The sequence below is a fragment of the Mirounga leonina genome, unplaced genomic scaffold (genome assembly GCF_011800145.1).
Source record: "Mirounga leonina isolate KUSES-001 unplaced genomic scaffold, KU_Mleo_1.0 Mir_92, whole genome shotgun sequence".
NCBI lineage: Eukaryota > Metazoa > Chordata > Mammalia > Carnivora > Phocidae > Mirounga > Mirounga leonina.
This window is the reverse complement of record NW_023270852.1, coordinates 11,809,650-11,826,540: the sequence shown is the minus strand read 5'-3', so window position 1 is coordinate 11,826,540 and position 16,891 is coordinate 11,809,650. Positions and strand designations below refer to the sequence as shown.

Below are 16,891 nucleotides of genomic sequence, written 5' to 3'. Positions count from 1 at the left end.
ATCATGAGAACTGAGATACCCATAATGTCTTGGGTGATGTCAGACAAACACTAATAAGGAAGGCAGTACCCAGAGGAATTCAATAAAATGGAATGATTTATATAAAAGCACACTGCCATGGGAATGCAAGGAGGCACTCACTGTATTCATGAGCAGGTAATCTCTTTTCCTCTAGAGCCAACTTTGGAGCCACCTGAGGAGCTGCGGGAATGGATTGCCACACAGTGCCCTATGAACGACTCTTAACAAGAAAAACTGCTTGGTTTTTGGATAGCAGTTCCCAGGTGAATGGATGACATCCCATTTGGAAAACTGCCACATAAGACCAGTAGATAGAAAGGCTTTGATTAAAGTTCAGAATAAGTCAGCTCAATGGGCTGAATGGCATGCTTTCCTAGTAGTGATGGAAGAATTGAGCCATAGTAAAAGCCCCTAAGTTTATTTACTGACTCACGGGCTGTAGCCAATAGCCTGGCTGTCTGGTCAGGTGGCTAGGCATCCCTTTAACAGTCCAGTTTTCCACTGCCTAAGTGGGGCATGGCTCTATGGAAGTTACTCTGAGAGTACAAGGGGCACATTAGAGTAGGACATATTGATGCCCATCAGAAGAACCCCTTTCAGGTTTGGAAAGTGATTGGAACCACCACATGGACCTTTCAATGTGCTCCCCTAAAGTGGCCATGTAGGTCTATGAAGTGAGTAGACACACTGGTACTACAGCAATGAAGAGACAGGCTGAATCTAGACCTTCTTGCACCTTGCAAGGCATGAAGTGTCAGAAAGAACTATTCTGTCAACAAGAGATACAGACTGCCGATGGCTATGGGGAAAATTCCTGGATGGGGGTGGGGAGGCCCCACACATAGGTGGCAAGTGGATTATATTAGGCCAATGCCAGTAGTCCTTGAGAAGGGGAGCTATAAATGGATCCTAACAGGAATAGATACTCTAGACTGGGTCTGCATACCCAGTGATAGATGTAAGTGCTCAAAATAGTGTGAAAGGATTGGAACACAAGATACTGTACCAATCTGGGCCATGAATTCCATTTATTCAGACCAAAGGATACATTTTGCAGCCCATTGGGTCCAATAGTATGCTAAGAGATTACATCAAATGGAGAGGTTGCTCATCACCCTCATAGTAATGGTCTAATAAATAGGCAGTTGAAACATTTGCTGTCTAAAATGGGGGAGGGGAAGAGCTAAAAGCATAAAGGGCTGGCTTACATGCCTCCATGAGTATGTACTTATATTCAACATGAGGGGGACCTACGGGAGGGTCCCCACTGGATAGATTCCTCTGCTTTTCTGGGGGTATTTGGGGAAGAAGGATGGGGCAGAATGTTGGTGTGACCTCACAGTTCTTCATATCACTTCAACTTTTTTTCCTACCTGATACAGTAGTCCAGGGACCAGGTATGCTGCTGTGGGTGCTGGAAGCAGGGATGATTCCTAAGAAACTGAATTCCTAAGGGTCTGATGGGATGGCTTGTGCCTTTACCCCATTCTGGCAGAGTTGGGGTTGAGTGAATGTAGTTGAAAGTAAATGCAGCTGTATTTCCTGGTGCTTAAGATAGCACACAGTTACCTGTGTAACCCCACCCTACATGAATTGGAGTGGACTGAGGCGGGGCCACGTGCTAGATTATTATCAAGCAATATGGACCAGCACAGTGGCTGAAAGTAACACCCCTTCCAAAAGGTGGAAAATTCCAGGTAAAAGTAAATGACAAATGGAGAGGAGAAATAGCAGCTGAGGGTAAAGGAGTAGTGTTAGGCAATGAGGGAAAGCCAACATTTTATTAATACACTGGGAGAGGCTCAGAGCAAGAGAATGTTACCTTTTATTATACTAGATGCCCAGAAGGTGAGTCTATATGGTTGCTGAGACCACCCCTGCTTTTGGCACATGACAAGGTTGAATGCTAGTCTGCAAGCTGAGTGGCATTGCTCTGGGAGATTCTGATAATAGGATGAACTGGACTGACTCAGTGACTAAATAGAGTTCTAGTAATATACCAGTATTATTCGACTCTTATTTTTCAGGCTACACCCACTATAAGGGATATCATTTGTGAAAGAATTTCCAAGAATTGCTTCCTACTGGGACTTTAAACTATGTGGTGTATGGCTCACAGCAGACAGACTGGTCACTATAGCTCTTGACGAAATTCTTAGGAAGGTCCCTGGTTATAGTGGGAAAAATACAATGGCAGCATGCCTAACATGCCATAGTGTGCTCTGCACAAACACATACCACCCTTGTTTTTGTAGATGGAAAGCTATTAGCATAATAGGGGAGAAGAGTGGATCCCTGATAATATTCAAGCACTGGGTGCACACAGAAGATCTAAATTCCCTTGGGGAAAGGCCCCACCCTGAGATGATGAAGGTTGTGGGATGCCTTAAGTCATACTCAGACTAAATTACATCTAGGTAGGATTACTACTCATCTAACCCTAGTGTGGGGAATCCCAATATTTTGGGGTGCAAAACATGTATACTAACTCCACTTGGCCATTAGTGCCTAATGGCAACAATATGCACGGTGGACTAAACACATGCCTACAAGGCAGAAAGGGGCCTTACGGGAGATCAGTGCCAGTCCAGGTATCCTTGGACAAGTGGAGTTTCCTTTTAATGAAGAGCTACATTCAGAGGACAAAGATTAACTAGATTGGCAGATTTAGAAGTTCTCTTCCAGGAGGAAGGCAAAAGGATAGGAGTCAGCCTGGGAAGATAAAGAGGCTTAGCAACATGGGTCAGGCATATTCAGACAATGCTGGGTAATGCTAGAACCCAGCACTGGGAAAGCACCTACTCCCTGACCTAACAGAGCTTCTTGATGATTTTAATGCAAAAGGAGGCTGAAGTGGCCATATGGCAATGACCCTCAATCCTAGCTGTCAATGCTCAAGAGGTACATCTATGGCAATCTTATGGCCCTCCAAGCTTATGGAAATTTTCTGGGGGCACCTATAATTTACATTAATGTACCATGATTGCTCTTGTCCCCAGAGAATGTAGACATAAAACCCATCCTGTGGTATATAGTTGGTAAGGATGGGAAGTCTAAATATCACTTGTGTCCTCCCATAGGAGGGAGGTGCACCCTGCTTTGTAACACACAATGGAAAGTAGTCTCAGTTCAATCCTTGAGATGAGGCAAGGTGATTGGCTTTGTTCCCAGGTAACCTGGAATCCAGAAATAAAACATGGCCAATTGTAACAACCCTTGTCTTTAACAGTATCTGGTCCATGGACAAGGTAAATTCTGTTGGAAAGGCAAAGCAAACACTTTTGCATTTCTTACTGATTTGTTTGGTAATGGAACAGAGTTGCACCATGACCATACTGTGATATGGTGCAACACTGACATTGCTGGTTAGGTTCACCTACCACATATAAGTCTTATGATAATATGGATATTAATGATTAACTGTTTTTGGAAGATTGAACTAAGTCTTCCTTAGGATGTAATATCTCTGGAAAATGGCCTGAGCAGGAACTGATGTAGCTATTCACCAGATGATTTCTGTGCTAAGTAGCTCTGCAAGTTTAGGTTACAAGTAGCTGAAGATGAAGGGGGAGAAAGAAATCAAACTAGTACAAGAACAAAAGTGTTTGCAATGGCTTTATAGGACAAATGAGCGGTTTCTTAAAATCTATCCCTACCCCACATTGGTTTATCCAAATGTCAGGCTTTTGTGTTGGTACTATTATGTTGTTATAGGATTTGTGTCCCTTAGTGAAGAGGTAGACCAGATGAAGAGTGGTGGGCAGCAAAGTTTATTGATCAACAGTATAAAGCTCCTGGAGAGGAAGGGGGGCCCAAGAGTGTTGCCCTCAGAATTTCTAAGTTTAGGGGTTTTTATGAGCTTTCATGGAACTTAAGCAATCAGGGCTTTGGTCCATATGTCTACCTATTAGGTTAATGTCTCTGTGCTGATGGTCTTTTTTTTGCTGACATTTGTGGACTTATGTCTTAACTGCCTCTTGCCCATGATATTGACAAATGCCTTGTGGTTGTCTTATTTTAGGACATATTGCAGAAGTAATTTCTGCAAAGGCTGCAAAGCAAAATGTTAGTGCAGTCCTGTCTAAGCTGCAAGACAGGATGTCAGTGCTGTTTTATTTTAGCTGTCTTGATTCCATATTTTCTTGTTGGGGTCCCTGGCCCTGATTATCTAAGTGTCCAATTAACTCCTAACAATATGTATTCAAATGGAAGTGTTATGACAGGTATGCTGAAAGGGATAAGTATTTGAAGAACAGGAAGTAGACACAATATTGTGATTTATAAGAAATATACATTTGGCCACTCAGAGAACCAAAATTTACTTCAAATATATATTTGGTCCTACTCCATGGTTCCTGACTCACAGCTTCCAAAACTCTTGGAATTTCCTGAGTTTAAGAGCAATGGGAGCATATTTGGTCTCTTGTTTTCATTTCAGAGCCATGAAGGTAAAATAGTTATCTTGTTATTCATAACAAGCCCCTTTCTACCAGCTGGCTTTATGTCAATGAGGGGACTTTTGGGGGCTAGTTGCCAGGGGAACCAACCTTAAATAGAGGGGGCTAGAACTCTAGCAATGATAGCACTTCAGGGTTCTTTGGGAGGAGGAATACTGATCCTTCACAGGTTGCCACTTTGTTCTGTACTCAGTTCTTGGGCAAGAAACTCATGAGCTATGCTTCCTTATTCTCACTTCTTCTATTTGCATTAGAGTAAGCTCCAGGATTCTAACATATTCTAGTTTTCCTTTGTAGAATGGATACAGGGATACTAAATCAATGTGATCTAGAAAAAAGTCAGAAGCCACAGGAATTAGATATCCCAGGAGACCTCTCCAGCTTTAAGACTTTGGATAGCAACAGGTCAGCTGAGTCTGATCAGGATCAAAGATCAGGTGTCTGGAAAGTAGAATCTTTAGCCAGCCCTTATGGCAATCCTGACTACCTTTAAGTGTGTGGGTTTCGATATTTGTCTTTAAAAAGTGTTTGGAGTGGATTAATAAGACCCAATTACAAGTGGTCTATAAGAAATCTACTTTAAACATAAAGATGCAAATTGAAAGCATAGTAGGTATTTTGCCATCCCTTTACTAACACTAGTCAAAAGAAATCTGGCTAGATTAATTCCAGACAAAGAGTTTAGAGCAAGGGAAAATTACTGGGATAAAAAGGAGCATTAAATAATGATAGAGGTTAATTCTCCAAGATGACAATCCTTAATGTGTATACACTTTACAGAACACCAACACATGCAAGGCTAGAACTGCAAGGAAAAATAGATGAATCCATAGTAGAGTTGGAGATTAACATCCCTATATCAGTAAGTAATTAGATCCAGCAGGCAGAACATCAGGACATAGTTGAACTGAACAGCACTGTTAGTCAACTGGATCTAATAGACATCTATAAGTTATTTCATCTAATAGAATATTCTTTTTTTTTTTTTTAGATTTTATTTATTTGACAGAGAGAGACACAGTGAGAGAGGGAACACAAGCACGGGGAGTGGGAAAGGGAGAAGCAGGCTTCCTGCGGAGCAGGGAGCCCAATGTGGGGCAGAGGCTTGACTGAGCCACCCAGGTGCCCCACTGTTTTGTTATTTTAATGGTTGCTTAGGGTTTATAATATATATTAACTTATCATAGCCTACCTTCATTTAACCATTTAACCATTTAATGACCATTTAATGACCTGAGCCGAAGGCAGATGCTTTAACCATTTAACCATTTAATGACCATTTAATGACCTGAGCCATCCAGGTGCCCCTAACAGAATATTCTTTAAGCTCACATGCAACATTCACTAGGACAGACCATATTCTGGGCCATAAAAAGCCCTAAGATTTAAAATCAACAGTCTGCTCATACCAAAATGGAATTAAACTAGAAATAAGGGTGCTGGAAAACCTAATATTGGGTAGATTAAATGCTTTTTATAAAGATGGGTCACACTTGAGAATACTTTGAACTACATTAAAATGAAAATACAACTTACTAAATTTGTGGGATACTGTGAAAGCAGTGCTTAGAGAACAATTTATAGCACTGAATACATATTAGAAGAAATGAAATCTAGAAGAGGATGTATGTTTCTGTCTTAGAAAAATAGACAAAGAATCATTTAAGCCTAAAGCAAACAAAAGAAATTACAACAAAATTCAGTGAGGGGCACCTGGGTGGCTCAGGTCATGATCCCAGGGTCCTGGGATCCAGCCCCACATGGGGCTCCTTGCTCAGCGGGGAGCCTGCTTCTCCCTCTTCTTCTACTGTTCCCCCTGCTTGTGCTCTCCCTGTCAAATAAATAAAATCTTAAAAAAAAAAAGTCAATGAAATGTTAGTGTATAGAAATCCAACTGATTCCTGTGCATTGATTTTGTATCTTACCACATTGAAATGCTGTAGGAGACTGAAGAAAGAGAAATTAAGGAATCAACTGCATTTACAATTGTTCCAAAACCCATAAGATACATAGGAATAAACCTGACCAAAGAGGTAAAGGATCTGTACTCTAAAAACTACAGAACACCTGTGAAAGAAATTGAGGAAGACACAAAGAAATGGAAAAACATTCCATGCTCATGATTGGAAGAGTAAACATTGTTAAAATGTCTATGCTGCCCAGAGCAATCTACCCTTTCAACGCCATCCCTGTAAAAAATACCATCGACATTTTTCACAGAGCTGGAACAAAAAATCCTTAAATTTGGATGGAACCAGAAAAGACCCTGAATAGCCAGAGGAATGTTGAAAAAGCAAACCAAAGCTGCAGCATCACAATGCATGACGTCAAGCTATGTTACAAAGCTGTGATCATCAAGACTGCATGGCACTGGCACAAAAACAGACATATAGATCAATGGAACAGAATAGAGAATCCAGAAATGGAACCTCAATTCTATGGTCAACCAATCTTTGACAAATAAGGAAAAAATATCCAATGGAAAAAAGACTGTCTCTTCAATAAATTGTGCTGGGAAAACTGGACAGCCACATGCAGAAGAATGAAACTGGACAATTTCCTTACACCATACACAAAGATAGAATGGATGAAAGACCTCAGTGTGAGACAGGAATCCATCAAAATCCAGAGGAGAACATAGACAGCAACCTCTTCGACCTTGGCTGCAGCAACTTCTTGCAAGACATGTCTCCAAAGACAAGGGAAACAAGACAAAAATGAACTATTGGGACTTCGGTAAGATAAAAAGCTTCTTCACAGTGGAAACAGTCAACAAAAACTAAAAGGCAACCTACAGAATGGGAGAAGATATTTGCAAAGGACATATCAGATAAAGGGCTGGTATCCAAGATCTGTAAAGAATTTATCAAACTCAACGCCCCAAAAAACAAGCAATCCAGTCAAGATATGGGCAGAAAAACAGACACTTCTCCAAAGAAGACATACAAATGGCTAAAAGACACATGAAGAAATGCTCCATATCACTTGGCATCAGAGAAATACAAATCAAAACCATAATGAGATACCACCTCACAGTCAAAATGGCTAACATTAACAAGGCAGGAAACAACAAATGTTGGAGAGGTTGTGGAGAAAGGGGAACCCTCTTACACTGTTGGTGGGAATGCAAGTTGGTACAGCCACTTTGGAAAACAGTGTGGAGGTTCCTCAATAATTTAAAAATAGAGCTACCCTATGACCCAGCTATTACACTACTGGGTATTTACCCCAAAGATACAGATGTAGTGAAAAGAAGGGGCTCATGCATCCCAATGTTCATAGCAGCAATGTCCACAATCGCCGAACTGTGGAAGGAGCCGAGATGTCCTTCAACAGATGAATGGATAAAGATATGGTTTATATATACAATGGAATATTACTCAGCCATCAGAAAGGATGAATACCTACCATTTACGTCAATGTGGATGGAACTGGAGGCTATTATGCTAAGTGAAATCAGAGAAAGATAATTATATGGTTTCACTCATTGTGAAATATAAGAAATAGCACAGAGGAACATAAGGGAAGGGAGGAAAAACTAAATGGGAAATCAGAGGGAGACAAACCATGAGACACTCTTTACAATGGGAAACAAACTGAGGTTTGCTGAAGGGGTGGTGGGTAGGGGTATGGGGTAACTGGGTGATGGGCATTAAGGAAGGCATGTGATGTGATGAGCACTGGGTGTTATATACAACTGATGAATTATTAAACACTACATCTGAAACTAATGATGTACTATATGTTGGCTAATTGAATTTAAATAATTAAAAAAAGAAATCAATGAAGTTGAAATCAGGAAGTCAATGGAGAACATCAACAAAACCAAGAGCTGGTTCTTTTAAAAATCAGTAGAAGTGATAAACCTATAGCCAGGTCAAGGAAAAAGATAGCAATTACTAATAACAAATAAAAGAGGGACCACAACCACTGATCCCATGTAGGATTAATAGTATTTTGAACCACTCTATGCACATACATTCGGTAACCTAATGAAACAGACCAGCTCCTTGAAAGACAGTCTACCAAACTCAAACAAGGAGAAATAGAGGAAATTAAATGAGTCAATAATTAATAACTTTCCAAAATAAGACACCTGGTCCAGATGGGTTTACTGGGGAATATCTCGAAAATAGATAAAAAAAAATCCTCTGCAAAATGCTAGCAAACCAAATCTGACAATACATAAGCATATGCTCTGTGACCAACTGAGATTTATTCTAGGTGTACATGGCTGACTCATTTCAAAAAATTGCTGTAATTTATCTCAACAGGCTAAAGAAAAAATCATGTTATCAATAGATACAGAAAAGGCATCTGGCATTCATAAACTATTAGCAAGCTAGGAATGAAAAATGTAAAATTTAAACCTGTGGTGTATGAACCCAAAACTTTTGTTTTTCACTGCTACCCATGTAAATTTCAGGCAAATTAGTTAGCCTCTTTGGGCCTCAGTATCTTGATCTGAGAAGTGAGGATTCTAAGAGCTCATATCTCAGAGGGTTGTTTTGGTGAAAAGGAGAAGGATTTGGGAAATGATAGCCAGAGGAACCAAAGTATGGTAGCACAATGTAGTAAGGGGATGAGAATATGACACAGGAGAGGGGTACTTAATGACTTAAACATTAAAAAAGATTCTAATTCTTATTGGTATAATACAACCCATCATTTGTCAAGTCATTCTGACACCTGAATGAACAGAGATATTCAAGCGGTATCTAGCCTAATCTCATTGTCTATGAAGACATAGATCCAAAGGGGATTCCCTCATCCAGCTGTACATCCATAGTTGCTTCAGGCTCTAAGAGAAACCTTCCACGTACTGGAAAACACAGAAAAGAGTAGATTATCAATGACCGGTAGAGGGAGGCTAGAGATTGGATTGTTCAAGCTGAGAAAGCTTTCTGGTGGAATCAGGGATATACAGGTGGGTTCAAGATAAGAAAGGATGTGGGAAAGCTCACAAAAAGTGTGAACCAGGTTTAGGGATAACTTGGTCAAGGACACATGTCTAGTTAGTGTCAGTACTGGCAATCAACCAGACAGATGTGGGCTCATGTCTATGCTTTTAACCACTGTGGTAGACCAGTTCCCCCAGAAGTGAGGAGATCAAGTTTGAACCCAGATTCTAAATCCTGGCTCTACCACTCGTAAGGTAGGAAGATTTTGGCAAAATTCTTTATCTATATTGAACATCAGCATTCCCATTTATGTATAAGAAAATTCACCTTCAGACTTTACAGATGTATTCATGGCACTCAAATATTTATTCACACATACTCCAACACAGCAGCTGGTCTAACAAGCTTAAGAGTTCTTTTCTAGAATTGTACATGAAGGATGGCTTATTTCAGAGCAAGAATAGTACAACTCATTGATAAAATTATAAACCAGAAATCTAATATTCAACTTATTTTGGGTCCCTGGTATACTCAAAATGGCCTGACCTCCACAGTGCCTTCACACCTTTGACTTGCATAATAAGCCAAATTGTAATAAGACAAGGCTCACTGGATGAAGACAAAGCCAAGTCAGCACATTCAAATGAAGGATCAAATCTAACATCAAGCTTGAGGTTTTCCTTTGTGTTGTGGAGCCCAGGCTGTCATGATATCTCATCCTTGGGCCAAGATGCCCTCTCCTGGACAGTGCTAGAATCAACAGGGACCCTGTTTACTTTTTTTTTTTTAATGTTATATTAGTCACCACCAGTTTACTTTTGATTCATCTCTGCTTCCGAGGCTGAATAGATATCTGACTCATTTAACATAGACTTAAGATATTAAATTATGGGGAAAGTTAACACCTTTAATGTTCTTTTACACAGCTCATAGGCATACCTCTCCATTAGTTGAAAAATGTTGTCTTGAGTTGGTCCATAAAGTCAAATTATTAAAGGAAGTGGCCTTATTATAACCTCTAACATGATTCAATTTGATGCAATGATTTATTGAATACTTATAATTTCTAAATATCATACAAAGTATCCAGGTACACAAATCACAACTAACTTATTAAAGTTTAAACGCAGAGTTCAATTGGAAGTGGTGTTTAATTAACCAAGTTTCAAAAGTTCGATATGAATCCCTTATGGAATGACATTCTTACTTTACTTGGCTGAGGGCATAACACATGCACAGGCATAAAAGCAAGAAATACCCTGTATATTGTACCAACTACAAGCAGTTTTACATAGAATGTCAAGTTTAAGGTTGGGGAGCAGGTAGCAAGCTTCTAGAGGTTCCCAGCTTTTCCTGAGGTGCTGGAAAGTAAGATACTCTGGAAGGGGAGTAGGGGTAACAATAAGAGTTTTTCTGTATTGATTCTACTGCATTACCCTGTCCTGACTATATTGGTTCCTGGTCTAAAGGAGACAATTAGGAGGTCCCCCAAGCTTATGAGAGTTATTGCTTCCCAGAGACACAAAAATAGCAGTAACAGTGATAACAATGTTGTTTATTAAGTACCTGACATGTTTTACTCCATGTTTTACCCTTTCTATACAGTATTTCAATTACAAAGACTACCAAGAGATGATTATTCTTACTTTACACTTAGAGAAAAATCTTGTTCAAGGTCATACAGTGGGTATATGTCTTGTAAACTCAAGCCTTTGGAGCCTCCAACTCCATGTCTTGCCACATGTCCTTCCTAAACCAAGATGCCCACCAACCCATGAACATCCCATTAGGATACACCAAGAGATAAACCACTTTCTCAATGTGGCTTCTCTTCTGAGGAACTGGATATTAGGTTGGAAAGGTTAGGTTCAGAAAGATGTAAAGGAGATGCACTGCTCTACGCACAAGTCCATGGATTCCACTACTCACAGTGTAAACTAGAGTGGGAAGAGAAAATTCCACAGTATCTAATTTTTAGGGAATAGGCCTTCATTTGTCTTAATCTGAGACACTATCATCCCCTCCAAATATTCAAAGAATATCAAACTTCATTAGAGATTTACAGCAGGCTGAGCTCTGATTCCAAGGAGATTCTTCATCCTTTCTCTAGAAAGGTCTTTCTGATTTCTACTGGGGTCCTGAGAATACCTGCAGACTCCAGGGAGGCCAGATACAACCAGCAAAAGCAAGACTTCGATCCAAGGGATGATGACTCAATTAGAAAGCATGTTTTCCCTAGACCTCTCTGGACCAACCCTGACACACTACACATAGCTGTGCTTAAGTTTCGATTTTACATTCATTCTTCTGGGACAAAGCCTGCTATTTTCCTTCTCCACTGAGAGAAGTGGGAAGGTTATCCAGATGGAATTCCCTCGACCCCTGAACAGAATGCTTATAAGTGCCAGGCCTCAGACATTTGCGGAGCCCCAGGCTCTTGTTCTGACACAACCCAGCCCAGGCAAGAACATCTTGTAAAGGGGAATCTAAAGGAACAACAGAAGTCATCAGGAAGGGTTTGAAGCCTATTGGGATGAACAGCCTTGGGACCCTTGGGCCTCCTACTTCTGATTATAATCCTTTGAAGTCTCCAAGATGAGACTCCAAGGGAAGGAATTCTCTTGCAAGGGGCCTTGACGGGTGGAATCCACAGAGTTACACTCAAGGAGTCTGAAGAGGTCTCTAGTTCACCAATGCCAATACAAGACCCTCCAAAACACCTCCAGGTGCTTTAAATAGGTAATAGGTTATTCTCATTTGACATAGCCAGGCACTGTGCTTGCACAGGGATTACACTAGAGAATAAGACAGGCATGCTTCCTACTCTTACAAAACAGATTCTGTTTGGGGAATCATGCAGGTGAGCAGGCAGTTCAGAACACTATGTGTGTACAGTACAAAGACAGGCACTGAACACAGACTGAGGGTTAGAGCAGGTTTAAGGGGACATCTAAGCTATGGCAAGGTGCATATGTAAGGACTAGGTATGTGAGGAAGAGGAGTATACCATCCCAAACCAGGAAAGAACATGGGTAATTCTCAGAGGCAAAAGAACATGCTACAGTTGGGAGGTAGAAAAATTCAACCTTGTTGGAAGATAGTGGGCAGGGTGAAGAATGGTAAAAGCCATCGTTAGTGTTGGCAGATGTATTTGCATAGAGCTCAGGCGGCATGTTGTAATTCCTCATACCCTCACAACCATTCTGAGCAGGAGCTGCACTAGCCTCTTCCTGTTGTATTTAAAGTGTGAAGGTTGCTTCTGACTAGGGAGGCATAAGCTAAGGAAGGTTAGGATCTTAGGGAAAGGATGGGGATTGGCAAAGTTAACCAAGGCTCAGCTCAACCCCGTTTCATGGAAGTGCATTTCTCCAGTCATGGGTACCTTCTTCACTGTGATGGGGTGCTCCTGGAAATGGATAGGAAGAGGAAGCTGCCATTGGGAAAACAGCTCTGTATGTTGTCAGGTACAGGATAAGGGAAAGAAATCAAATCCACCTTCAGGGCTTGAGACCAGTCCAGAGGAATGAAGACATGTGGCTTGGCTCTAAGAAGGTCTGTGATGTAGTTAAAGGCCGGCCTGCTGGCTTTCAAGAGAAATAATTTCTCATTTTTAGAGTTCCCTTGGTATATTTAGCCTTGTATGTACCTTGAGCTGTGAGATTCCCCCTACAACGGGACTTCTCTACCCAAACTCAGAAGGAAACTGCTGATCCAGAGTGGGACTCAGTAGTACTGGGACTCAAATGGCATCAGAAGCAAAGAGAACATGGAAACTACTTCTGCACTAACACAGAAGGATAACTGCTATGAGGGGGGAGGAACATGGGAATAAATGACAAATTCACTTGGCAAGTCCTTCCAATTTTTCCAAAGACTGTTCCTTTTCTGGAGTAAACAAGGTCATTCTCCACATGAATACAACTTTGCTTAGTATAACATCAGGTTATGAAGGCCAGTCGAGTAGAGGCAGGGGTGAAGGGGACAAGTCCCCTCTTAAATTTTAAGTCTAGAAGTCCTAGTAGAGGTCATTTAGCCCTTGACTACCAGGAAGTTTTCCTTCTTTTGCCTTTAGAACCAATTCAGTAAAGTTGACAACTTTCAGATTACGTGTCCTGCTGAGGAAGCAGACAGCTTTGCAAAGACAATACTGAGTAAAGATTGTGTACTACTGGGATCTGGTCTGATCCATCCAAACCAGTGGCCTGGGGAAGGGGGCAATTGAAGGGACTATTTGCTGAGGCCTGGGAAGAGTTAAGGAAACTGAATAGGGGATGGTGAAGCACTAGGACCAACCGTGCATAGCATTACCTAACTCAGGCCTGACCACAAAAGGGAAGATGTTGTTTACTTTGGGTTGTTTACTTTGGTAGAACACCAAGGCAGTGCCATATGTGTCTGGCAGGAAGGGAACTGGGGGGACAAATTCCTTATCTCTAGTCCCACTTTCCTATCTCCTTCCCACAAGAGAAGGGAATCTGAGTGATGCAGCCTGTAAACATCAGCTTCTAGGGACCTAGGACAGAGCTTCAAAACAGACAAATGGAGAATAACTAGCACACAAGGTGAGAAAACCAAGACAGGCTCCCCTTACCTGAGCTTACCTGGTCAATCCAATCACAGGCTGGTTCCTGTGTGCTCTTGTCTTGCCCAGCCCCACTGACTGAGCCTTCTTACCTTCCCTTTTTATGGCTATTGCCAACACTCTGTTCCCATTTGTAGTGATCTAAGAGAACCTTGAGTTAGAGAGGAAACCCAGCTCAGGGAGAGGAATTCTGTGGGATAAAGTCACTACTATGGTTGTCCTCCTCCCAGTACCACGGCTCCCTACAGAGATAAGCATTCCAAAGTTTTTTTGAACTTTATTGGATGTAGTTTTGGTTTTGAACATTATTCTCAACAACTAGAAAGAGCTAATGCTTAGTGTTAATGTGTCAGATCATTGCATTCTCCTTTAATCCTCATGCCTCCTCTAGGTCACAACTGTTTAAATTTGTTGTCAAATGAAGTCAGTTGTGTAACCATAGGATAATGTCACTTGTGTCAGCTCCTACTGCCACAATCTGAAACCAGATCTGGAAAATTCCAAAGTCCAGACTACTAACTACCCTGCTATATTCAACCCTACAAGGCTCAAGATCTAGAAGACAAAGCTTCTTATAGGCTTTTCCACATCCTTGACATTCCTCTAATATAGATAGGAAACACATTCTGGTATCATCGTTTAGATCCTGGAACAAACAAGACCCCAAAACGGTTTGTCTTTTTTTTTTTTTTTTTCAAAATACTAATCTCTCTTTTAAGCCAGTTGCCCTGGACTCTGAGTAGGGCATTTCTTCTCTGGCCAAATACTCATCCTCTAGGCTTCTTGCCACTGAGAGCTGAATGTGTCTTCTTTCTTCCTGGGGATATCCCTCTTTGCTTCTGCAATCTTCTCCTCTATTCAGCCTCCATGAAGGGAGAAGGCCCTTGCAAGGACCTGCCTCTGGGCAGACACACAAACGGAGTTACATTCAGCGCTTTCACCTTCCAGGAATCCCTTTGTTTCCATACTCCAAAGTCCTTCATTGGCCAATGTCTCTGCTTTGTGATTTTTGGTCTGCAGGTTAAATGTTTCAGCTCATGCATGAGCAAATGCTGGCCTCTAGCTTAAACTTTGATTTACCATAGAGCCTAGACAGCCCTAGAAGTCTGTCACTGTATCTTTCAGCATCAACGTGTCTCTTCTTTTCAAGGACCTCTCATTTTGAGATCTTCTAATATAATCCTGGGAGATACCACATAGCCTACCTACAGAGTTAAAGGACTAAAAACTAGTACCGGTCTGCCTCAGGTCATTGTATTTATTGATGCAAGCACATTACTCTTTGAGAATCCTATTATAAAGAGATACTCCTACATTCATTTAATATGTACTCAGTTTGAACTTGGCAAATTTTTGTCAATACCATAAAATAATTAACATGACATTTCCACTAGGACATTGTTCCATAGTTTCTTCTAAGAAAGTTTATAGCATCTTATCATTGATCCTATTCTTTATTGTAGAACCTAAGAATAAAATATTTTTCTTTTTTTTTTTTAAAGATTTTATTTATTTTTTGACACAGAGAGACACAGCGAGAGAGGGAACACAAGCAGGGGGAGTGGGAGAGGGAGAAGCAGACTTCCCGCAGAGCAGGGAGCCTGATGCGGGGCTCGATCCCAGGATCCTGGGATCATGACCTGAGCCGAAGGCAGACGCTTAACGACTGAGCCACCCAGGCACCCCAAGAATAAAATATTCTTATTTTTTATTTCTAGAAAAAGTTTCTCCTGCATTTTGGGCCACAAGTGAGAAGGTTCATTTATGAATCATGCTCACTTCTCACAATGTCTGTTCAATACCCAGCTCCTTCCAGCTCACTGGCATCCCAGGGCTAGAGTCCCTGCATATGTGGCTTTCCATCCCCTTTGGCTCCATGTACCTGGTTGCTGTGGTGGGGAATGTCACCATTTTGGCTGTGGTAAAGGTGGAGCATAGCCTGCACCGGCCCATGTACTTCTTCCTGTGTATGTTGGCTGTCATCGACCTGGTTCTGTCTACTTCTATGCCCAACCTGCTGGGAATTTTCTGGTTTGGTGCTGGGGACATTGGCCTGGATGCCTGCCTGGCCCAAATGTTCCTCACCCACTGCTTTGCCATAGTCGAATCAGGCATCTTCCTTGCCATGGCTTTTGACCACCGCTATGTAGCCATCTGCAACCCACTCAGTCATACCACAGTGCTCACTCATGCTGTGGTGGGACCTTTGGGGCTTGCTGCCCTCTTCTGGGGTATACTGTACATTGGACCTCTGCCTTTGATGATCTGCCTGCGGCTACCCCTTTACAAAGCTCGTGTCATCTCCCACTCCTACTGTGAGCACATGGCCGTGGTCACCTTGGCATGTGGTGACATCAGGGTCAACAATGTCTATGGGCTGAGCATTGGCTTTCTGGTCCTGATCCTGGACTCCATGGCCATCACTGCCTCTTATGTGGTGATTCTCCGGGCTGTGATGGGGCTGGCCACACCTGAGGCCCAGCTTAAAACCCTGGGGACATGTGGTTCTTACATCTGTGCCATTCGGATCTTTCATGTTCCTATTGCCATTTCTTCTCTCATTCACCGATTTGTTCACCAGGTGCCTCCTCCAATCCACACTCTACTGGCCAACTTCTACCTCCTCATTCCTCCAATCCTTAATCCCATTGTCTACGCTGTCCATAGCAAGCAGATCCATGAGCGGCTTCTCCAAATCCTAAAGATAGAAACTAAGACCAAATGACTGTTACTTCCTTCTCTCAAATAAGCACATGGAGAAGGTATTGAAATATGGCGGGTAGCCTGCCAAATGGGAACTTGAAGCAGTCTGGAATGTTAGGCCCAGTGTTCTCCAGTTTGTGTGATTCCAAAGGAATGCCAAGATAGGACAACTCTGAATTCTAAAGGGTAGTTTTTCTTTCTTTTTTCTTTTTTTAATGACTAAAGGG

General features: G+C 41.6%; 1 protein-coding gene across 1 annotated transcript; it reads left to right on the top strand.

Annotated features, from left to right (window-relative positions):
* Positions 1-15,732: 15,732 nt before the first annotated feature.
* LOC118004282 (olfactory receptor 52M1-like) lies at positions 15,733-16,686 on the top strand. The gene has a single exon (XM_034995579.1). The coding sequence runs from the start codon at positions 15,733-15,735 to the stop codon at positions 16,684-16,686; it is 954 nt and encodes a 317-aa protein (XP_034851470.1).
* Positions 16,687-16,891: the final 205 nt, after the last annotated feature.